Raw genomic sequence first — 22,197 nt, forward strand, 5'->3', positions numbered from 1 at the left:
TGGTTTTTCTCTCTCTAGTTGTGATGTGTGGGCTCCAGGGAGTGTGGACTCTAGTTTGTGGCATGTAGCCTCTCTAGTTGAGGTATGCGAGCTCAGTAGTTGTGGCACGTGGGCTCAGTAGTTGTGGCATGCGGGCTTGGTTGCCCTGCAGCATGTAGGATCTTAGTTCCCTAACCTGGGATCGAACCTGCATCCCCTGCATTGTAAGGCGGATTCTTTACTGCTGGACCACCAGGGAAGTCCCCTCTGCTACTTCTCTTGCTCCTCTGTGATCACCATGAAAACATGTCCAAAACATTCCCAGCTTAAGCTGCCAGAGGGACATGAATGACACATGGAGGAAACTGAGTTGCCCAGCTGAGGTTATCCTAGACAAGCCAGCCCTCAGCTGACCTGCCAATTGATGACAAATACATGAATGTACCCAACTAAGAGCAGCCAAGCCTGGCCCAGATCAGCAGAATTGTCCACTTGAACCACTGACTGTGGGGAATAATCAATGGTTATTGTTTTAAGTTGCTAAGCTTTGGGATAGTTTTGTTACACAGCAATAACTAACTGATACATGGTTATTGACTATGTATGTACATTTTTAAAAGATTGGAAAAGGACGGGCTTCCCTGGTGGCGCAGTGGTTGAGAATCTGCCTGCCGATGCAGGGGACACGGGTTCGTGCCCCGTTCTGGGAAGATCCCACGTGCCGCGGAGCGGCTGGGCCCGTGAGCCATGGCCGCTGAGCCTGGGCATCTGGAGCCTGTGCTCTGCAACAGGAGAGGCCACGGCAGTGAGAGGTCTGCATACCACAAAAAAAAAAAAAAAAAAAAAATTGGAAAAGGACTACACAAACGTTAAGAAAAATGAATTATGGTGATTTTTAGTTTTTTCTTCTATTATCCCTATAACTGTGTTTCCCAGTTATAATAAAAAGAAAGCAGAGTAACATAACTGTAAAGATCATAGACTTCAGAAAAATCTTAGGTTCCTAGTATAAAACAGATTTGGATTTTACTTACACTTGCACTTTTCACTTAGACTCTGGGAGAGTTACTTAGCCTCTCTAAACCTCAATTTCTTTATCTGCTAAATGGGCATACTTCATACAGTTGTGAAAATTAATCAAGATAAAATATATAAAGGGTATAGTATGTATCCGACAGAATAAATACTCGGATTTTATTATTACTTTTTTTTAAACTTTTATTGGAGTATAGTTGATTTACAATGTTGTGTTAGTTTCAGGTGTACAGTGTACATTGTGGGTTTTTTTTTTACAAATTTATTATTTATTTATTTATTTTTGGCTGAGTTGGGTCTTTGTTGCTGCACGCGGGGCCTTCTCTATTTGTGGCAAGCGGGGGCTACTCTTCATTGCAGTGCACAGGCTTCTCATCATGGTGGCTTCTCTTGCTGTGGAGCACAGGCTCTAGACACACACAGGCTTCAGTAGTTGTGGCACACAGGCTCAGTAGCTGTGTCTCGTGGGCTCTACAGTGCAGGCTCAGTAGTTGTGGCGCACGGGCTTAGTTGCTCCACGGTGGCATGTAGGATCTTCCCGGACCAGGGCTCGAACCCATGTCCCCTGCATTGGCAGGCAGATTCTTAACTACTGTGCCACCAGGGAAGCCCCAGATTTTATTATTAATAATAAAATATTTTTGAAGATTACAATGAGGTCCTATTATTTGATTAGCAGTAATTGACAAACAAATTCAATAGATACAACTCAGTTCCTACCCATAAATCATATACAGAACAAGACAAATACAAATACTAGAGCAAAGTTCTAAGACATTCCATTCCATTTGGGTTTATAGAGCCTTCATGGTATCCAATAAATGTTTGTTGAGTGAATGAAAGAAAGCATGCATTCTTATTTATTTTCATATTTAGAGGGACTGGCCCAAAAGCTATGTAAGAGGCAGACCTAAGACTTATACCCAGGTCCCCAAACTTAAAGTGAAATGGTCTTCCTAACTGGACAAGATGATTAAGCATCAGATCCCAAGAGGCACTGGATATGAGAGAAGGGCGAAACTGACCCAGAGTTGGAGGGTGGTCACAGAAAGCTTCCTGACAGAGATGGAATTAACATTGGATATGTAGGGGAGGGAAGATAATTTTTCCTCTACCCCTCTGCATTCTTAGCTGAGACCCCTGCAATAAAAGACAAATTAACAAGAGGAAAACAAATAGAAGTGCATTGACTTGTATACCTCATATATATACCTGGGAGGAGATACCCAGGGAAAAATGAGTAACTTCCTGATGTAGCTTAGAATTCAGGACTAAATACCATCTTAATAGGGAAGGGGGAGGGGTTATGTAGGCCTCTTAGGGGAGAGTAAATGATTTTTAAGGAAGCAAACGGGCCCTAAGGAGAATAGATGGGAGATATGACAGTTTGTGACAAAGTTTGGTGCGATGTGGACTTCTAGTCTCCTCTTTGAGGATAAACAGCCTTCTCTGGTTGATGAAACTCCTGGGGAGGGGAATCTATGACAATCCATCCTGAGGAGGATCTGTCTTTAGGCAGATAAGGGGGATTCAGAGAAAGCCTCTCCCTGCATTTGCTGTTTTTCAAGTGCCTACAGCTCAAAATATACCAAAGTGTCATATTTTGAGGTGGCATATTCTGCTCCCCTTCTGATGTTAAAGGATGAAGAAGCAGGTTGAAACAAAGAAAGGAGGTGGATGGGGAGCAGATCCTGTTAAATGCTGACTGGGGGACAGGGAAGAAGTGGGAGGAGCTCTGAAGACAACAACATGATACTTGGACCATCTGGTAGGAGTCAAAGAAAAGCTGGAAAGGTCTCAAATGCCTGTTTGTTCCCACCTCTGAGAAGCCTCCCTGGATCACCCCCAGACCTGGCTTGGTGCATCTCCTCTGGGACCCCATGGCCCCTGCGCTGCCCTGACACTTCTCACCTGAGTCATCATCACTGCTCGGCATTTCCTCCTTTGAAGTGGAAGCTCCCTAAGGATAGAGAGACATTGGCTTCCCAGTGCCTCCACCAGGGACCCGCAAAGAGGAGGTGAATGTAATGAATAGAACGGATCTAGTGGATCTGAAGTGGGGATGTGACATGATAAAGACAATGTTTCGTGAAGTGGGTTTGGCGATGGTGGGGTTCTGGGAGGATTTGAGCTGGGCAGGACCCAAGGAAGGGCCATTACCAAAACCTAGAACATTGGGGATAAACCCCAGGGCCTCAGCAGTGGGAATGGGAAGGCAGAGATGGGGAGATGAGGAGCGGAGAGGCTTCAGAGTAGACAAAACCCGTCTGGATCTCTCCCTGTCAGACACACATTCGAGACAAATCCCACAGCATCATGTAGCATGGAAATAGACTTTGTGATATTGTGATTTATAATAAGAAATACATATTTGGTTTTTGTCCCTGTTCCCCACACAGAGCTCCTAAAATCCTTGGAATTTCCTAAGAGAATTCTGAGCGATATTTAAAGGTGCATTTTTTAAACGTGCTTTTGTTATTCATAACAAGGCCCTTTCAGCCACACCTGAGTTTATGTTAATGAGGTGACTTTTGGAAAGCCCCTAAGGATGGGGGCTGGTTGCCAGGGGAACCAACCTTGATTAGTGAGTTGGAACTTTTGGCCCCATTCTCCCACCTCTGGAGAAGGGGAGAGGGGCTGGAGGTTGAATCAGTAACCAGTGGTCAATGATTTAATCAACCATACCTGTGTAATGAAGCTTCCATAAGAATCTCTGAACCATGGGGTTTGGGAGAGCATCCTCGTTGGTGAACACCTGCCAGGTATGCCTCTTCCTGCCAGGAGGGTGGCACACCCAGAACTCCATGGGGACAGAAGCTCTTGTGTTGTGGACTCTTCTAGACCTGGCCCTATCTCTTCATCATCTGGTTGTTCATTTGTATCTTTTTCTTTTCAAATATTTATTTATTTATTTGGCTGCGCCCGGTCTTAGCTGCAGCATGCAGGATCTTTGTTGCTACGTGAGGGATCCTTAGTGGAGGCATGCGGGCTCCTACTTGCGGCATGCGTGATCTAGTTCCCTGACCAGGGATCGATCCTGGGCCCCCCGCATTGGGAGCGCTGAGTCTTAACCACTGGACCACCACGGAAGTCCCCATTTGTATCTTTTAATATCCTTTGTAATAAACTGGCAGTTTACTAGTAAGTAAACTGTTTTCTGAGCCGCTCTAGCAAATTGATCGAACAAGGAGAAGGGGTTGTTGGAACTTCTATAGCCGGTCTGTCAGAAGCATCTGGACTTGCGATTGGCATTTGAGGTGGGGGCAGGGGTAGTCTTCAGGGACTGAGCCCTTAACTCGGGGGCTCTGATGCTATCTCCAGGTAGACAAGTGCCAGATTTGAGTTAAATTGTAGGACACCCAGCTTTGCTGGGGAAAGAGAAAACAAGGAGGTCAATAAGAGAAGCAGCCGCAGCCCTCTGACCTTCATCTCACTCTGTGGAGGCAAGCCAGGCCAGGGGCCTGCTTTACAGTGTGCATTGCAGCGAAGGGCCTTCTTGCTATCACTCTGCCTTTGTATGGAGCTGGCATGGGAAAGCACCCTTGTCAATGAAGGAACACCAGGCTGCTTGGCACCATTCAGTCTGGATTCGGTGGGCCAGCCCATTACAGGAGTTGTCTGAGGATGCCAGTAACTGGACACCTCTGGCCTATGGATGTTACTGTGTCCCCAACTGGCCAAGGAGGGGGGCACAGAATATTTGGAAGAGCCCCCAGTTCAGCGGTCAGCTAAGCTTGGGTATGGCTCCTCTCTCTGAGAGAAGGAAGGAGGGCTACGCCTATCCAGCCCATTGTTCAGGCCAGCCAAGGTCATGTAAAAACAATCTCGTCCATTACACTACACATCACAACTGAGTGCAGGGACTCCCCCACCTCCTCACCAGGATAGCATTTGGCTTTTAGCCTGCACTCAGCCCTTCTCACACTCAGCCTGCTAGTAGGCTGGTAATCAGGTTCCTGGAAATCTCATTCTTTTTTAGCAGACACGGGAACTCACATCCCTAAGCCCAGCCCAGTGCCTCCTATGCACTCTGATTCACAACATCCACAGTTCAGAGATGCTGGACATGCCAAATTCACCCTGGTGTGGTCCTCCTGAGAATTAAGCAAGAAACTGTTCTCACTCTCGAGGAAGCCTAACCATCTGCTGGAAATGAATTGGAGAAATTGCTCTTAGTAGGGTCAAAGGTCAGCTAAGAGAGGGTTCAAGTCAAAACATGAGAAGGCTGGTGAGAGCCCAGCTTCCATGCAGCCAACCATCACAAAAGTCTGTGCCATGAACTTTGCAAAGCAGGTTCACTGCATGATGTGATGGAACAGAAAACTTTGAAGAACTGTGTTCTTAGCTAAACCTTGAAAAACTCGAGGCATTGGGCACCAGGAATGATTACCAGATTGCAATGGAAGAGTTGGTTAAGTGGAGCTGAAAGGTATACTCATATACATGTTTATTTCAGCAATGGATGCATGCTCACAGGTATCCATTTGGTGCCTGCCTGTATCCATTGCCAAATCCCATACTCCAGGTGGAGGGAGATTCTGTGGCTTTCGTCTCTTAAGCTATTGTCTTTTCTCAGAAAGCCAAGTTTCTGCCCATGTTATTCCATCATTTGATTTTTGTCTTGTGAGGTTGCCCCTCTTTTAATTCATTCATACAATTTGCCAGGGATCATATGCTCGACAGGGCAGACCACTGCTTTTTGTTCTTGGTAACTGGTGGGCTGAATCCCTCCTCTTCCCCCATCTTTTATATCCCACTAGTCTGGTGTTCACCTTTTTACGGTGTTTGGCAATTGGCAACCATATCCCATAAACTGGGTTTTGCTGATTTTCTGGTCCTTGACATTTAGATACCTCTGGCAATCTCTTGTAACTCCCTTCTCTCTCTGTCTCTGTCTTGCTCACACACACACACACACACACACACACACACACACACACACACACACACACACCTGTTCTGCTTAAATTGAACTAAATCGGATTTTACAAGTGTCTTTGATCTGGGCCTTTACATCCTTGGTGTGTACAACTGGAGCAGGATATGGTTGATTTATTTATTTTAATTAACTAACGAATTAATTTTAATGCTATTCAGATGGTTAGGTCCTAAAAACTTCTTCAAACAATCTACTGAGTGGTTTGGGCAAAGGAAGGATTTTCTCATTTGGATGGGCACCCAGTGGCCTAAAATAAACTTTCTTCAGAGGCTGTAAAACAGCAAACACATGAAGGTACGCTGCGGGGTGGGGGCGGGGAGGCACCGGGTTCGAGGCAGGGCAGGTGCCAGTTTATATTGACGCTGCACAACTGAGCTTGACACCTGAACACGCTCCTTCCCCTGGCTGCATTGCCCCAGCTCCTGAGGAATCTAGACCTCTTTGCAGGAGACGAAGGTACAATTTCAGAATAACTACAAATCTGGAGAAGAATTTGATTTAACTTCCTTAATACCTGCAGAACCCATCTGCTCCCTGCCTTATTATGTCCCTCCTAAATTCTCACTCCTCACAGCTCCGAGATGTATTTAGATTTCTGTTCTGGCAACTTCATCCTGGCAGAATAGAGGGTGGAGTGGAAGGCTAGACACAGGCCAAAACCTTATGGGGCTCCGCCCGCTTTTCAGGATAGCGTTCTAACGCCTTTCTTAACAGAGTCAGAGGACACACAGGGGCCACCATGTCCCACCTTTCTTCCAGCCTCCCGCGGGGAGGGGGTGGGAGGTGCGCACCGAGGCCCTGCCCACGAGAGGGCACGCTTGCGTGCTCGATGCAGCAGCGGCCATCTTTGACCCGGGCAGCCGGCTCGCCTCCCGGTGTTCTCAGAGGGGTCGCGCGGTTCCTGCCCGTAGGGCGTGTAGGCTACCTCCACCACCTCCCCCCTTGGCAGACCTGTGCTCTAGACCAACGGCGCCAGCCCCCACCCTTCCGGCCTCCATGTAAAACCTCGAGCCAGTATCCTGGTGGCAAGTGCCAGCTCCTCGCCCTTTCTACCTGGTAACTCTGGACGGGTACCTCAGTTTCCTTATCTGTAAAGTGGGAGTTTAGGGCCCCCCCTATTCCCGGTCACCAGCTATAATACCTACTGATTGGGCATATATGATAAATTCTCAGCATAAAGCCCGGCAGAGTGTGTTCCATAAATGTCGTCTCTGAGCTTTTCCTGCAGGAAATTGCAAGGGGCCTTGTATCCACCACCCTTTCAGCCACCAGTGATGCAGGGGCCCCCTTCCCTATGACTGCAGTCAGTACGTGGGTTCTTTGAAGACCAAGTCGGAGGGCCCAGGGGATTGGCAAGATGCCCTCGGGGGAGTGAAAGAGAAGCTTGAATCCTTTAGCACTTGCATGTGACCACTTTGGAAGGGTGTCAGAAAACAGATCAGGGTGCCCAGGACTGGAAAGACTTTGTAGATTTTGGAACATTTAAACGCCCCCGTGCTTGTTATTTTTATCACCCCTGGCTGCGTCCCCGTAGGGACTCCCATGCAGCACAAAACTCCTAGAATGAAAAGCCCTGTGTGTGTGCTAGCTGTGGGGGACATCGGGGAAGAGGGAGCCGGTACACTGTGTCCCAGGTGGAGCCAAGCGTGGGTGGTGGCCTCCGGAACGGAGAGGGATTCAGGCCAGGCCTGTGGGGGTCCCCAGGCAGGTGCAGCTGCCCCACCAGCTCTGCAGCCAGAGCCTAGCAGTTTGGAGACCTCTGACTCTCTGTGGGGATGGGAAACTTGCCTGGAACCCAAAGAAATGAGGGTAGTTCCTGGAGAAGGGGCTGGAGAAGAGTGGGGAGGGGCCAAGGCCTTCTAGGAGGCTGGAGAAACACACCCAGCCCTCCACAGGATTCAGGAGGCCCGAGATGAGACCTGTCAGTAAAAACCAGGTGAAAGCCAGGCGTGCCCAGGTTCCCTGTCCAGCCTGATGGAGAGAAGGGTAGCGGAGGAGACAAAAATGATCAAGTGGGAGTGGAGGGATTGCAGTTTATTTTCAGACACACTCAGAGGGTGGGAGGTGGCCAGCTGGCTCCATCTGCACCCCCTCCCTGCATTTGGCTTCATCAAGAACTCCTCTCCCCTGACCTCCAAACCCCTAGGCTGTGCAAGATAGACGAGGCACTCCTAACCCCACCCATCAGGAGAGGCTTGGGCAGGCGTGGAGTGAGGAGTCTAGAGACTGGGGGTAGAGTTCAAATATTCACAGTTCCCCTATCCGTAACCCCAGACTACACTGTGCCCAGGCCACGAGGGTGGCTTCCAACCCTGGGATTCCAATAGCCCTTCTCTCACTCAGAAACTTCAAGTTGAGCTCCCTACCCCCTTTCCCTGCCCGTAACAAAACTGCAGTCCTAAACCCTGTATTCTGGGCGAGGAAGGGGGCCTCAGCACTGCACTCACCCAAGCCCCCTGCCTGCCTTCTCTGGAGTGATGGGGGTGGGGCAAGCTTCACTTATAGTGAGCAGGGGTGGGGGGTGGGCGTGGGAGCAAGTGGTAATAGGTGAGGGGAAGGGAGAGAATGAGGGCCTCAGGAGGCAGGCTTGGAAGGTGCTGATGGTCTGCACCCCCACTCCACCCCCACTGCACCCCTCAGAATCCCTGAGAGTCCAACTGCAAAGGCAATATGGGGGAGCGGGGCATGGAGGAGAGCTGAGCCGTACCTCGTCCCCACCCCCCACCGGCCCTGTTCCTGGGGGACATGATGTTTAGGAAGGGCCAGGACTGAGCTCCAGGCCCAGCATTTAAGCTCTGACCTTCCAGAACAGCTGAATCCTGGGAAAGAGTAGGGCTATTAACCCCCACACCCCAGACGTCCTGGCTTTGGGTAGAGTGGTGGGAATCGGAGGGGGGTAGTTTCCCCCCAAGGATATTATAAAAAGCTAAAACCGTTAACAACTCCTTGGGGAGAAGCGGCTCCTAGCCTCTTGCTTCCCCAACTTAGCATCTCCCCAACACCCAGAAGGCAGGGCCAAGGGCGTCCCAGAGAGCTAAGGGAGGGGGCCACAGCCCCTCTCTGAGAGGGGGCCCTTTAGCACCATGCAATGTTGGGGCACCCGTGCAGTCTGATGGACCCCTGGGCAGGGGCCCTCCAAACCTGGAGTGCCCACTTGCTAAAGCTTCTGTACTCTTAAGGAAGGGACCCCTGCAGGGGAGGAGGTGAAGGGAGAAGACTGGGCCAAAGTCCACGCAGGGGTCTCAGGACCCCAAAGGACCCCTCCAGGAGTCATGACTTGAAAAATCTTCGTACCACAAACTGGCCCAACAAAACCACAGCCAGAACTATTAGCACATTCCAGATGGGGCCGTTTCCCAAGTCCAGGGCTGCCACCTGCCAGGAAAGACAGAGTGGTCATAGGGGGGCTGGCAGCATATTCAGCTCCTGGGCACTGGGGTGGGGCTGGGAGAGGGGCGGCCTTAGCAGCAGGGAGGAGGTGGTCAATGCTTGGGCACTCACCCAGCCACCCCTCTGTGCGATCCACCGGGCAATGCAGTGATGCAACATGAAGTCGGCCACGAAGCGGGTCACCTGGCCCAGGAAGCCAGTCAGGCCGCGCTGGTAGACGTGGAGGGCCAGGCGGTAGCCAAAGCCCAGTAGAGCCACCACTCGGCCCCAGTTGATGCCGCTCTCAAACAGGCTGCGGGCCGAGGAGATACAGTCAGTGGAGACCTCTAGAGGGCCCTTCATCTGTTTGCCTCTCCCACCCCCTTGGAGACCCCTACCCCTCTCCCAGCTGGAAAGCAAAATGGCTTAGCTGTGAATGGAGGTGGTAGAGGCTGCCCCAGGCTGGCCTCGATTTGTTAAGAGCCCGTGTCTCTCTGAAAGGAGAAAGCTCAGAGGGCAGATGAATGGGATGCTGCTGCTGGGGCTGTGGTCCCAGGGCTGGGGGAGCAAAGGGGCGCAGAGAGCGTGGAGGGCAGAGCAAACAGACAGAGGTAGCAGGGAGATTACCTGTGGGCATTGCTGCTGGCCTGGCAGCCCGAGGGACAGCAGAGAGAAAAGGACAGAAGAGGAGGTTAGGACAGTCCAGTTCTGGAATCACAGCTGAGTGGGCGGTGGCCTCTCAGGACACAGGCAGGATGTTTCAGCTCCGAGCACTAATTCTGAATCTATCGGCTACTCCTGCCTTCACCCTCAGCCTCGAACCTACCCTGAGACTGACCTCTTTAACCCAGATGGTGACAACAGCTAACACCTTTAAGTGCAGACACTGTTCTAAGCATATTTCCCCTATTTTACGGACCAGGAAACTGAAGCCTAGGAAGTTTCACAAAGCCGATAAATGGCAAAGCTGAGATTTGCCCAGGCTGTTGGTTTCTTTAACCACTGCCTGTCTGACACCAGATTATAGCATCTGGAAACCATTTCCAGGACCTGGTGGGCTGAAGCCAGGGCCAGCAACCATCTTTGGTGTGAAATGTGGTTCCAAATCAGAAGGACAGCCATGTCCCAGCTGGGCTGGGGAGCTCTGGGGACACCCCCACCGTGAGCCCCTCTATAGCCCTGATCTAACAGGTCAAGTCCTCGGGGCCAGAGTTCACAAGGGCTGTGCGCTTATGCAGAGATGAGGAGTTTGGGCCCAGAAAGAGAAAGACAGGGGCCCAAGGCCCCATGTGAGTTAACAGCAGACACGGGGATGGCAAACACGTCTTCTGACGCCGACAGAGAAGTGTGTCTCCCATCCCATGGGCAGGGCCCGGCATGGTGGTGACAGCACAGCGGAGAGGCAGTGGCCAGAGCTACCTTGAGGCGATCTTCGTGAAATACTCATAGGCGTTCTCTGCTGTTGGCTGCAGGTGCTGCAACATGGCCTGGAACTCGGAGTCGTAGCGCCGGTTGATGTCATCCCCGATGATGGCCAGTTGGTGACCCACCTGCCCCATGATGCTCGAGGAACGGTAGGCAGCAGGTGAGCTGGGGCCTGGGCTCACGGCGAAGGGCTCCTGCCCGAGATGCCCTGGCCTTGGGGCCCCCTCCTTGGCAGTCCCGACCGTGTTCTCAGACACGAGGGCTGGGCCCAGGGACAAGGGGCAGGCATGTGCTGAAAAGGGTGCCAGGTCCCGGATGGGGGTGGGAGCCCGCATGAAAAAGGAGCAGCAGTGGGGAAACCCCCCCAGGCCTGTCCGGCTCCCAGGACCTGCATGGTGACCCCATGTGAGCCTCCATCTCCCTGAACATGTCCCCGTGGGCCCAGGGGGCTGCTGCTCACCTGCTAGGTTCTAGGGGCAAGGTGACCATTTCTGGGTCAGTGGGTGCGGCCGCCCCCTCGGCCTCCTGCTCCTGCTGATGGCGGTAAAAGACGTAGCTGCGGAAAACCTCCTCCGTGTCCCGGGCTACCTGTTCCTCTGAGGATCAAAGCCAGGAGTCAGGGAGGAAGTGCTCTGGGGATGGTTCACTCTGCCTGTGGACAGAGGTGTCCCTCCTCTAGCCGTTAGTTACCACCTAGGGCTGACTCTGAGCAGAGGATTCTTGTCACAGCTGCCTTGTGGAGTAGGTGACCCCCAGTTTACAGATGGGGAGACTGAGGTGCCGTGTTTACATAACTTGCACAGGTGTGTACAGCTGGAGAGAGCGGTGCAGCCAGGATAGAATCCCAGGCATTTGGGTCCCCGACTTTATTTTAGTTTGTCCAAGGCACCAAGCCCTTATGGCTTAGGGAACGTGGGAGACAGAATTTGAAATTGTAGCCCAGAAAAGTCACGTCGGGAAATAGTGACAGACCTGGGACTGAACCCAAAGTCCAGGAAACAGCCTGTGCTGGGCCGCGAGCTGCAGGCGTCCCTGGCGTTCCCCTTGGAAGAGGGAAGGGGGACAGCCATTTTACTTCCTCCCCAAAGTCATTAACAATCCCTCTCCCTGTTGAGCGGACCTGACTCCGTGATAGTTGATAGGTGGATTTACTTCCTTATTTCTCCCACGGCAGGGATAGGACAGCCACGCCCCACTCTTCTTTCCTCCTCCTCCTCCTCCTCCTCCTCCTCCTCCTCCTCCTCGCAGATGGCAGGGTGCCCACCTCATGCTCACTGCCCCGCCTCCCCCAGCCTCTGCACCCCCCACCCCTGCCCCTGCCAAGACTCCCCCCACTGCTGCCCCCCTGCCTGCATTGGGTAGGGAGATGCTTTTCTCCTTTACCCAAGGTGAGGAAACTGAGGCGGGAGAGCCTGCCTTTAAATCTCGCCCGGCTTGTCCACATCTGCTCTTTCCATCCTCACAGATGGTCCTGGTGGTTATGGGAGGGGTGAGGGGGCAGAAAGACAGTTACCCGAAGTGGAGGAGGGGTCAGGTTCTTCGCACCCCTGCCTGGGAGGACCTGGGCCTTGTCCGGATGCCATTTCTCAGGTCCTGGCAGGAAGGGCAATGTTAGCCTGTGGGGGTGGGTAGGAAAGCAGAGATGGGGACCAGAGGTTCCACCAGCACACGGAGGGAGGGGACCCCCACTCCTGAAAGACTGCACCGTCCTAAGAACTTATTGAGTATTTCACTGGCAGTTCTTCAAGGAGACTGGGGGTGAGAAAGGCAGGGCAGCCAAGATTCCCACCCAGGGATCAGCCAGGGCCTGAGGAAGGGTAGCCGCAGCAGTGGCCGAGCAGATCTCTAGTCGCACTGCGAGGCGAGTTTCAGAAGCTGGGGTTTCTTCCGCTGCTCCCGGGGCCTCCTGCACCCTACCCAGCACACGCTTACTGCAGACTTGCCACCTTCCAGCCAATGACCCACGAAGCCCGTCCCCGAAGGTCCCACTTCCCCTTGGCTAGTCAGAACACACCTGTTTTCCAACTCAGGCCTGTTAGCCGCAAGCATTTCCTGAGTGCCTTTGGTATACTTCTACCATGTATGTGCAAGTACTCCCCAGGGAGTGTGGGACACGGAAAGAACACATTAACCTGGCAGGGTAAGCACTGTCATACCCATTTTACAGGTGGGAAAAGTGAGGCACAAAGAAGTTAGTGCCCAAGGCCACAGAACTAGTCAAGGAGTCAGGTTCGTTATTTGAATTTCCACGAGTCAGTCCTCCACTCAGCACTCATTTCAGATTTATTTTTCAGTTTGTGGACCTTAGAGGGTGTCCTTTCCGGGGAAACTTCCCTAGTTTGCATCCTGCCTGTGATCTTCACATTTCTGCCTAGCAGGTGGTTGAGGAAATCACATGTACCCCTGCTCTTCTGTCTCCAGCCCCTATTTTCCTCCTTTTCCCAGTCCTGGCCACAACCCTAGTATGCTCTGTAGACCTCCACAGAGGGAGTATTTCCTGGACATAAGCTATTTCACTTTCAATTTGCACACCCTTCACTTCCCCCCACCCCAAAGCTGCCTCCATCACCCAGGAGGGAAGCCCCCCTCCTCCTCTCCCTAGGGAGGGCCCAGCCCTGCTCTGGGCCAAACACAGCTGCCCCCTCCTCCCTGGGAGGGCCTGTGTACCCTCCCCCCACCTTCCCTCTCAGGCCTAGGGCCATTTTCGAAAGTGCCTGAGGAGAAGGGTGGGGAAAGTCCGGACTACCTGTGCTCTCCACCCCTTCACTGTGTCAGGGCAGGGACAGGGAGAAGACCAACTCTCTCCCCTCCTCCACCCCTGGGTGCCCGGACTCCTTAAGACAGACCTTTGCCTGGCACACCCCCATCCCAGAAGCTTCTTCCTGAACAAGGTACCTTCCTCTCTCCCTTGGTCTCCGAAACCCAGTGCCCCAAGGACAGCAGGGCTGGAGGATGCCGATTGCATCTCGACTGCCTCTACCGCTACCCCTGGGGCTCAATGCTGGGGAGAAAGTGGAGCCTCAGAACCGGCCCCAGGGTCAGAGGCCTATGCCGACCTGGGTCTACCTCTGCCCCCATCCAAGTGGCCTGACTTCCTGGTAGGGAGAGTCCACTGTGCCCCACCTGTGGGGTTTGCTGGGCCCAGGATGTTTCCCGGGGTGGCGGGGGGGAGATGCAGACCTAGCCCTGCTGCAGACCTAGTCTTAGGGCTCCTGGGACAGCAGGAAGTGCTGTGAAAGTTCTCCCCCTGCCCTTGACCTTGGCTCTGACCTCCACTCCCATCCCCTAGACTGCTAAAGAACCTGGTTCTTTAGCACCCGATTTTCTGGCAACAGGGCCGGGCCAAGAGGGAAAGCTGTCTGAGGAGCAGCCAGAGAGAGCCCCGGCCGGATCAGGCCCCGAACAGGAGTTGGTAGAGCTACCCAGACAAGCCTCGAGGCCTCCCTCTCCCCACCGGGCTCCCTGCGGGCTCCCTGCCTCACCCTGGGCCTGGGGCTGCCGAGAGTGGGGAGCATGGGCAGGACCCTCCCGGCTTACCTGCCCGGACCCTGGCCCAGGCCCGGGACGGCTCAGCAGGGCAGAGGCTGGAGATCCTGAGGGGCCAGTGGTTGCTCCCAGGGTCAGGTACCCAGGCCTGGCTCCCAGGAAGGGCGTCAGTGAATTCCTGGTGTCTGGATGCAGCCTCTGCTGGTCCCAGCACAGCCCTAGGGACCCGCGAGGCTGCGGCGATCATAGAGGTGCCGGCGGTTCCCGGCTCCAATCAGCTCCCTCTAGAGGAAGTTGCTCTGTGGCCGCCGGATGCAGATGCCCCAGCCTACAGGGCTCCCAGGCGGAGAGAGCGGCTCCCACCCAGGCAGAGTGGCTCCTCCTCCCCCACTGCTTTTCCCACCCTTGATCCCCAGTCCTCATCCTTGATCTCTCCCCTGCTTCCATCAATGTCAATAAAAAAGCCAGGATGGTGAGGTTTCTTAAGCGCCACTGTGTACCAGGCACTCTAAAACGTCTTTGGAACAACCCTTGAAAGTAAGTGCAGTGGACCACACCCATCTTAGAGCTGAACAAACTGAGGCTCAGCTGGTTTAAGGAACCTTGCCCAAGGTCACTGAGCTGGGTTTATAATCAGGTCTGTAGGTGCCGTGAGGAATAATAATACTAAATTGAGATTCAAAGTGCAATTAAGACCTGTGCACCAAGCACCTCGGTGGTCTCCAGAGAGAAAAATCCTGAATGTGATAGGCAGGTAAACAGATGAAAACACAGTGGGTCTGTGCTACCACCTGGGCATGTGCCAGCTGGATACTGAGAGAGAGAAGAGGGAGGACAGAGACTCTCTGGCCTCAGGGAATGAATGATTCTCAAGGACAGAAGCGACCGCAGCCAGGGAAGGACAGGCCTGGAGAGAGCTGTGTGCCTCCACCCCATTCTCAGAGTTGGGGTTCCTCCAGCCACCTCTGCCTGCCCCCCACCCTGGTGTTTCCTGGAGCCTCGCCAACCCCCTCCCCCTTCAGGCTGGCTCCCCAGGCTTCCTTCCCCTGCCTCATCAACCCCTTGCACTCTCTGCCCTCAACTAATCCCCCCTATCTTCTCCCCCCCACCCCTCCCCCACCTTTGCCTTCTAGAACTCCTGGAAGTTTCCAACTGGAGGTTTTAATTTGAAAACTCCTTCTGTTCTTAAGCAGTTGGTCCTGAGGTGGCTGCTGTGGCCCCTCCCTCTGAGTCAGGGTCCTTGTCAGGATGGAGGCCCCAGCTTCAAGCCCTCGATCCCGAACTTTGGGCCACTCCTCCATGTTCCGCTTTTTCTGTAGCCTGGTGGGGAGCAAGGGCAGCCCAAAGAGCTCAGACAAGCCCCTGCTGGGGGGCCAGTCTTGTCCCTTTCGAGAGCAGGACGCCACCCCTTTGATGACTGATCGCCAAGGAGGAGCAGGGTGGAAGGAGTCCAGGCCTCCTGCCACGCTGCCCTACACCGTCTCTGTGGCCCTGCCACAGCCCGATCCCTCGGAGCTGGGGCTGGGGGACACAGGGGCCCAGACCCGCACGCCCATGGAGGTCCTGAGGGTTCTGGCTCAGGGTGTAGAGGTGAAGCCAGTCTTGCCCAGAGGAAGCCAGGAGGTGCTGGGCAACCTGTCTGAGTTGGAGGAGAGGGAAGAGGAGGAGAAGGAGGCAGCAGGGGATACGGGGACCTCAGACAGGTGAGGGGCTGGGCTGTGGAGGGTGGGAAGGAGCCTGGGATGGAGGAACTGGGGGGAGGCCTGGATGTAAGAAGGGGGAAGGATGTGGACCTGAGATGGGAGGACCCAAATTGGGGAGGGGCCAGGAACGGACTCCTTGGGTGGACAGAGGACTGGGTGGGTGTGGTTGGACAGATGTGTCAGGGGTGGAGAGGAGCCTGGAGATGTGTGTGGGGGGGTGAGGCAGAGATGGGAGTCCTCCCGAAAGTGAGTGGTTGTGGATGGAGGCACCAAAAGGAAAGGGGGATACTCTGGGGTGAGCCGGGGCTCCCGTTACTTCCCAGCTCCTTTCTGGGCCCCACTCCCCCCACCTTCCCTCCCCACTGTCTCCCTCCTGGCCCACACCTCTCCCTCCTGGTTCCCACTCCCATTTGGACCTGGCACCCACCCCTGGTGAGGAAGGGAGCCCACTTCTCTCTCTGCTCCTCAGAGCCCTCCTCACCCTACTTTTGGGGAGGGATCATCCCCTCTGTGATGAAGACCCTAGAGGGCCGAGCAGGGAGTTGTTGGGAGCAGGAGGATAGAGGAAGCTGAACAGGGCCTCTGGGAGAGCCTTGGGGGGCTTAGGGGGCCTTCACCACATCTCTGGGCCCCACCTGCCACCCCCATCTGACTATTCTTTGGGATCAGGGGCCACTTTGCCCAAGCCTTGGCGGTGGAGCAAGGATGCTTACAGAGGGCCATGGGGCCACTGAATATCAGCCTCGAGACTTTCACCAGGGAGGAGGAGAAGGAGTGTCTGCTTGATGGTGAGTGTGGTGGCCACAAGTGTGGGGGACATGCCAGGGGTGTAGGGCCGGGAAGGACACAGGGCAGTTTGAGGGGACGCTAGAGGTGGGCTGCCTGGGTTTGAATCCCAGCTCCACACAGGCCAAGCTGTGTGATGGTGGCAAGTCACTCAACCTTTCTGTGTCTCAGTTTCCTCATCTGCAAAATGAGAATATAATAGTACCTATCCCAGAGGGCAGTAGCAAGGATTGAGTGAGATTTTCTCTGTGAAGTGCCTAGAACTGTGCCCAGCATGTAGCAGGTGTTTGCTAAAGAAAACAAGGAAACCTGGCCCTCAGCTCAGCCTCCTGATGGCCCTGTCCTCCTGGGCCTGGGCTGCCTCTCGTTGCTGTGAGCTATCAGTGACCACTACCGCTCCACAGGAGACCTCAGGCTGGCCTCCTCCCAGATGGGAGCAACTCCCTGGAACCGCCTCCTCAGCTTGTACAAGCAGCTCCAGAAATCGGCCACTGCCAAGGTCTGTGGGGCCAGCTGGAAGTGCAGGGTGAGGCCTGGGTGGGGTCCACGGGGGCAGCCACCTGCCTGAACCTCTTGAGAGCCGTTGTTCCCTCTTGCTTTCTGTTCTGGGTCTCTGTGGGCGTGGGGGCTGCAGGCTCGGCCCTGCCCTCCTCACCTGCTCAGTCGTGGCCACACCCTCAGTTCCCTCTGAAGGAAGGACTGCCCTGTGAGGAGAAAGGCGGGGAAGAGGAAACAGAGGAGGAGGACAGCTCACTCAAGCTCTGTGTCCCAGACATTGTCACCCTCCAGTCGCCGCTGCATAAGACTTCTAGGTCGACAGATACAGTAGGTAAGTGTGGTGCCCCCACCTCCCCACCCAGCCAGCCCCGCCACAGAAGGAGCCCCACTATGGCCAGTGGCTCATGGATGTGATACCAGTTCTGACCACCAGGTGGAACCAGAGGACCTAAGATGACTGCCCGGGCTGGGGGAGCTGTGTGTGGCTGGTCCCGAGGCTGAGCTGGGTCTAGCAAGGGTCCTCCTCCCTCAGGGCCCGGGAGGCAGCAGAGGGTGGAGGGGTGGGGGGCGGGTTGTGACTGGGACTGCGGCTCCTTGAGCACTACCCTTTTCCCAGCCCGGAATTCTAACTCCTTCCGTGGCCACCTCCATCCCTGGTTTTCCCATCGTGCATGCACTGCTGTGACAGTACCCCAGAAGGCCCCCTCTCCCACTGCAGCCCTCTTGCCGCCCTGACATGGTGAGAAGATGGCTTAGTGGTAACAGCATACTCCAATAAAATCACTGTTGACATTTTCATAGCCATTACTATGGGCCAAACCCTCCTCTAAGCACTTTTCATGAAATACTGCATTATAACTCTGAGGTAGGTCCTGTTATAGTCTCCACTTCACTGTGAGGAAATTGAGGCACAGAGAGGTTAAGTAACTTGTCCAAGATCACACAGCGAGTAAGTGGCAGAGCTGGGACTTGATCCCAGGCGGTTTGGGTTGTTCCAGATTTGTGCTCTGGAATTGGTGGCTGGAGGGGTCATGGTGGGCTAGGGCAGATGTGTGCCCCTCACATGCTGTCCCCAGGAGGTAAGTAAAGAGACTCACACTCAAGCTGGTGGGAGGAAGCCCATGGAGAGCGAGCGTCCTGGGGAAGGCAGGGCAGTGGGGAGGTGGTGTCTGGCTGGCTCCAGGGACTGGATGGAGAATGGGCCCAGCTGGGGGTGACCAGGGGCTGCACAGGGCTGGGTGAGGTTTGGAGAGCCAGAGCCACCTCCTCTCCCTTCGATCCCCAGCAGGTTGTCCGCCCTTCTCCTGCCTATCCCATGCCCATCTCTCTGGCTCTCAGGTTTCATGGAGTCGGAGTTAAAGAAGCTTCTGGTAGTGCAGCGGGAGTCCCACCTCTGGAAGATGGGTGGCCATGAGGGCCGGATGCTGCTGACCAAGCCAGAGATCACCCTGGAGGAGGCAGGCATTGTGGATGGCCAGGTATGCTCGCCCTTCCCACCCCCACCCTCTGCCTGAGAGCCCTGGGGAGAGTGGGGCTGGAGGCCTCCCCTCTCCGCTGCTGCTGGCCCAGGCTCCAGCCCTCATGCTGGGCAGGAAATGCTTAACTCCCTCTTGGTGGTGGTATCTCTGAGAGCAGGATCCTGACCCCCCTGCACAGACACTCCTCCATCAGTCTCTCTCTCACTTGACCCAAGTCCATTTTTAAGGCTTCACTGCCATTCACTTGCTGTATGGCCTTGGGCAAGTCCTTTCCCCTCTCTGGGCCTCAGTTTCCTCATCTCTACATTGAAGGGACTTGTCTAGGTGGCTTTAAGGCTTTCCTGCACATCTGTCATTCGCATAATGTTGCTCTTTTTCTGTTTTCTCTCCCATTCACACCCACACCAACTCCCACAAACACACATAGGTGCGGGGGAGTTACCTACCTGGTCACACCAAGGACCACCTACAGCCCACCCTGCTTGACATTGGCCTTAAAGGTGAGGCCTGCCCCAGCTTCTCTGAGTGCACATTGATGGATATGTTGATGAAAAATGTGTCAATGTCCTTTTTGGGCTAATTTCTACTCATTCATCAGCTCATCCTTTCATTCGGTGGACATCTGCGCCTGACGGTGTGTGTAGTTTACAAAAGGAAGGAGCAAAGTCTTTAGTCAAAGTCTCTGACCTGGCATGACTTGCTCTGTGACTTTGAATGTGGGCCTTGGTTTCTTTACCTGAAAAGGGGACCATTGGAGGATCAGATGAGCTGATCCTCCAATGGAGTGTAGCTGAGTGTGTAGCCCTCAACTTCAAAGGGCACTCCAGTGTCAGGGATTATGACTCACCCCTTGGGGGTCATTAATACCAGAAATACTTGCCTACCGGGTACTGAGGGGCAGCCTTCCCCTTGTCTTGAGCCTGCAGGCTCTGTGTCAGGGCGCCCCTCTGTGCTCTGGGGAACCTCACCCTAAACCACTCAGCTGGTCGCTCTGGCAGGGCCCCTGCTTTTGTCTTTTCCTGCTAAAGGGAGCTCTCCTCCCCTCTCCCTTCCCCTCCAGGACCACCCCCTGAGCCGGCCTGCCCCAGCCCCAGCCCCAGGGGTCACAGTCCTAGTGTAGCCAGAGCATCACTGGGGGCCCCTAGGGAGTTTCTGGAGTAGAGGACCAGCTGAGTCCTCACTTGGGGACAGGGCTGCCTCAGGAATATCTTCCTGCTGTGGGTGTTACAAGGATTCTGTCCTCATTACCACCCTCCACTCTCTCCTTATCTGCCCTCAGAGACACCAAGCTGAGGGGGAAGGAAGCTGCCCCCCAGCCTTTGGGGAAGGCTGGGGACCTGGGGGAGGGGCGCTGAGGCACTGGAAGCACCACCCTAGGCTGGAGGGAAGGGTGCAGAGCCCCCTTTGGTGTGGTGTCTAAGATAGAGGTGAGGGAGGGGAGGGCTTGGCTGGGGTACCTGGCTCTGGGGGCTTCCCAGGAATCCCCCAAGCTGGAGGGAGAAGGGGGCCTCCATTCTATGGGAGGGAGGTGGCTCAGGGCTAGTGGGCCTGGCCTGCTGTGGGCACCTGGGGGAAGGTCTGGAAAGGTGGCCTTGGGGTGCTTGTCTCTGAGGGCAGGTGGGACGGTTCTGGGGGTACAGAGCAGGAAGACGAGAGCCCAAAGATGCAAAGGCATCTTCCTTCACCCACTTCCACCCCCCAGCACCTGCTCCTTGAGGAGATGGATGAGATGGGAAACTGGCCTCCAGAGTGAAGCTGGTGCTGGCCTGAGTCTGCCCTGCCCCGGGCCCCGGCAGCCCGTGTAGAGATGTATCTGCCTCCTCTTAGGGCACCTCAAGGAGCCCCTGGGGCCAAGGGGTCTTTAATAAATGGTGTCCATGTGTCTGCAGGGTGGGCCTGCCTGGAACACTGTCCCCACTCTTCAGACTCAGGCCTGTGATGTTATTAATAAAACTCAATTTGACTTGGGCCTCCTTGCCTGTCTGTCTGCCGACCTGGCCCCTCATTCTCCACCCAGGAACAAGCTCAGGGTTCTCAGTCTAGTTCTAGTCCATGCCCACAGGCTGCCAGGCCACCCCAGCTGCAGAGCCCTGGGTTCCATCTGAGCTGGAGGACGGGAGGTCTAGTGCACCTGACCCAGGGGTGGGGAAGGACCTGGGGCCCAGAGTGAGTGCCGGGGGAGCCCCTGCTGCCACAGACCCGCCCCTCATAGTCAGAGCAGCCCTGGTTTCCCTCCCTCCTAAGTTCCCAGGCCTGGCTTCCAGCCTCCTAGAAGGATCCGGGAATTCTCCAGCAGGAAGTTCCTGCCCAGCCATCACGGGGACAAAGCCAGGAAAGCAGCCTTGGGAACATGGGGACCTGCCTCAGGGGCTGGGCTAGGGGGCAGGTGAGGGGGCCCTGGGGTTGATGGAGAGGTGCGCTACACGGGTGGGGGGCAGGGCTCCATCCTGCTGCCCCTGGTCGGGGCCCACTACGCCATGCTCAGTGCCAAGCACCTTTGGGGATCCTGGGTGGAGGGAGGTCCAGACATCCAGAAGGCCCAACCCTATCTAATCCCAGAAGCAAGGATGGGCTTGAGTTACTGGCCGTGGCAGGGCACACCCTCATACCTGGCTTCCTGGGCATCCAGTGGGAGGGAGGGCCAGGCCCAGTTTGGACATCAGGAGGTGCTGTTTGCCAGGAGGTCCAGCTGGCTCCCTGTAGGATGCGGGTTCCTTCCCTCCGGTACTGGTCCTGGCTGAGCCCCCAGCACACGTGTGAGAGAGACCTCACACTGCCCAACTCTTATCAACACAACTGCTATTTACAGATGCGTGTCTGGCCTTCTCCATGGGGCCCCCACTGTGTCCAGCCCGAGGCCTGTGCAGAGCTGTAGTTCGATGTCAGAACATGGTGGCCACTCTGAATAATTAATCATGATCGGTAACAATAGCTGTTTGTTGGATGGATGGGCGTGCTTGAGGTAGAGGTAGGGAAACTGCAGCAACCTGGCCTCCTGCCCCAGCCCCGCCCAGCCCGGTGAAGGGGGGAGCCCCACCTCCTCCCATCCCCCAGCCTGGGCTCAGGGGAGAGCTTGGAGACAAGACTGGCTAGTGATTCACAAGTGGGCTGGGGCTTTATTTTCTCCTGGGTTACCTGGTCAGGCCCCCCACCTCCTGGAATCCTTGACTCAGGCCCTGAGCTGAGGCCCGTGGAAGGGCCCATCTGGACTGTCCCCCTGAGTCAGCTGGGAGGCAGCCTTGTGATCATATGACTCACCTGGGCCCTAATTACTTCCTCTCAGAGTGTTGGCTGCTGGGAAGGGTGGGGGCCCTGGAGGGCAGCCTGTGGGCTCCCTGGGTGCACGTGGACCCCTGGTGTTCCCTGTGTGGACATAGCACTCCTCATGGACCCCATGGAGGGAGTACCTCTCTGCCTTCCCCCTTCCTGATAGGCCCCCAAACCTGGTGCCAGCCATGACCAGGCTGGAGGAGGATCCCTGGGCCCAGAGCACTCCAGG

The 22,197-nt window shown here is 54.9% G+C and overlaps 2 protein-coding genes across 5 annotated transcripts; one reads left to right on the forward strand and one right to left on the reverse strand.

Moving 5' to 3' along the window:
- Positions 1-7,972: 7,972 nt before the first annotated feature.
- On the reverse strand, positions 7,973-14,550 carry BAK1 (BCL2 antagonist/killer 1). 4 transcript variants are annotated; one of them, XR_010835048.1, is made up of 6 exons: positions 14,285-14,550; positions 11,208-11,343; positions 10,742-10,885; positions 9,950-9,969; positions 9,455-9,635; positions 7,973-9,328 (listed from the first exon to the last, which is right to left on the reverse strand). XR_010835048.1 is itself a non-coding variant. In XM_059078016.2 (6 exons), exons 2-6 carry the CDS (start codon positions 12,328-12,330, stop codon positions 9,224-9,226), a joined length of 636 nt encoding a protein of 211 aa, XP_058933999.1. In that variant the 5' UTR covers positions 12,331-12,340; positions 14,285-14,532; the 3' UTR covers positions 7,973-9,223. The 4 variants fall into 4 exon arrangements, 3 of the variants coding, with proteins under 3 accessions (XP_058933999.1, XP_058933998.1, XP_066862139.1); XM_059078016.2 differs by lacking the exon at positions 9,950-9,969 and adding an exon at positions 12,261-12,340 and having other exon boundaries at positions 14,285-14,532; XM_059078015.2 differs by lacking the exon at positions 9,950-9,969 and adding an exon at positions 12,261-12,363 and having other exon boundaries at positions 14,285-14,532.
- An 895-nt stretch (positions 14,551-15,445) lies between these two features.
- LOC131764580 (gametogenetin-binding protein 1-like) lies at positions 15,446-20,661 on the forward strand. Its single transcript, XM_059078012.2, has 6 exons — positions 15,446-15,936; positions 16,606-16,724; positions 17,127-17,221; positions 17,404-17,551; positions 18,559-18,698; positions 20,401-20,661. Exons 1-6 carry the CDS (start codon positions 15,482-15,484, stop codon positions 20,449-20,451), a joined length of 1,008 nt encoding a protein of 335 aa, XP_058933995.1. The 5' UTR covers positions 15,446-15,481; the 3' UTR covers positions 20,452-20,661.
- Positions 20,662-22,197: the final 1,536 nt, after the last annotated feature.

Source organism: Kogia breviceps, chromosome 10, assembly GCF_026419965.1.
Source record: "Kogia breviceps isolate mKogBre1 chromosome 10, mKogBre1 haplotype 1, whole genome shotgun sequence".
NCBI lineage: Eukaryota > Metazoa > Chordata > Mammalia > Artiodactyla > Physeteridae > Kogia > Kogia breviceps.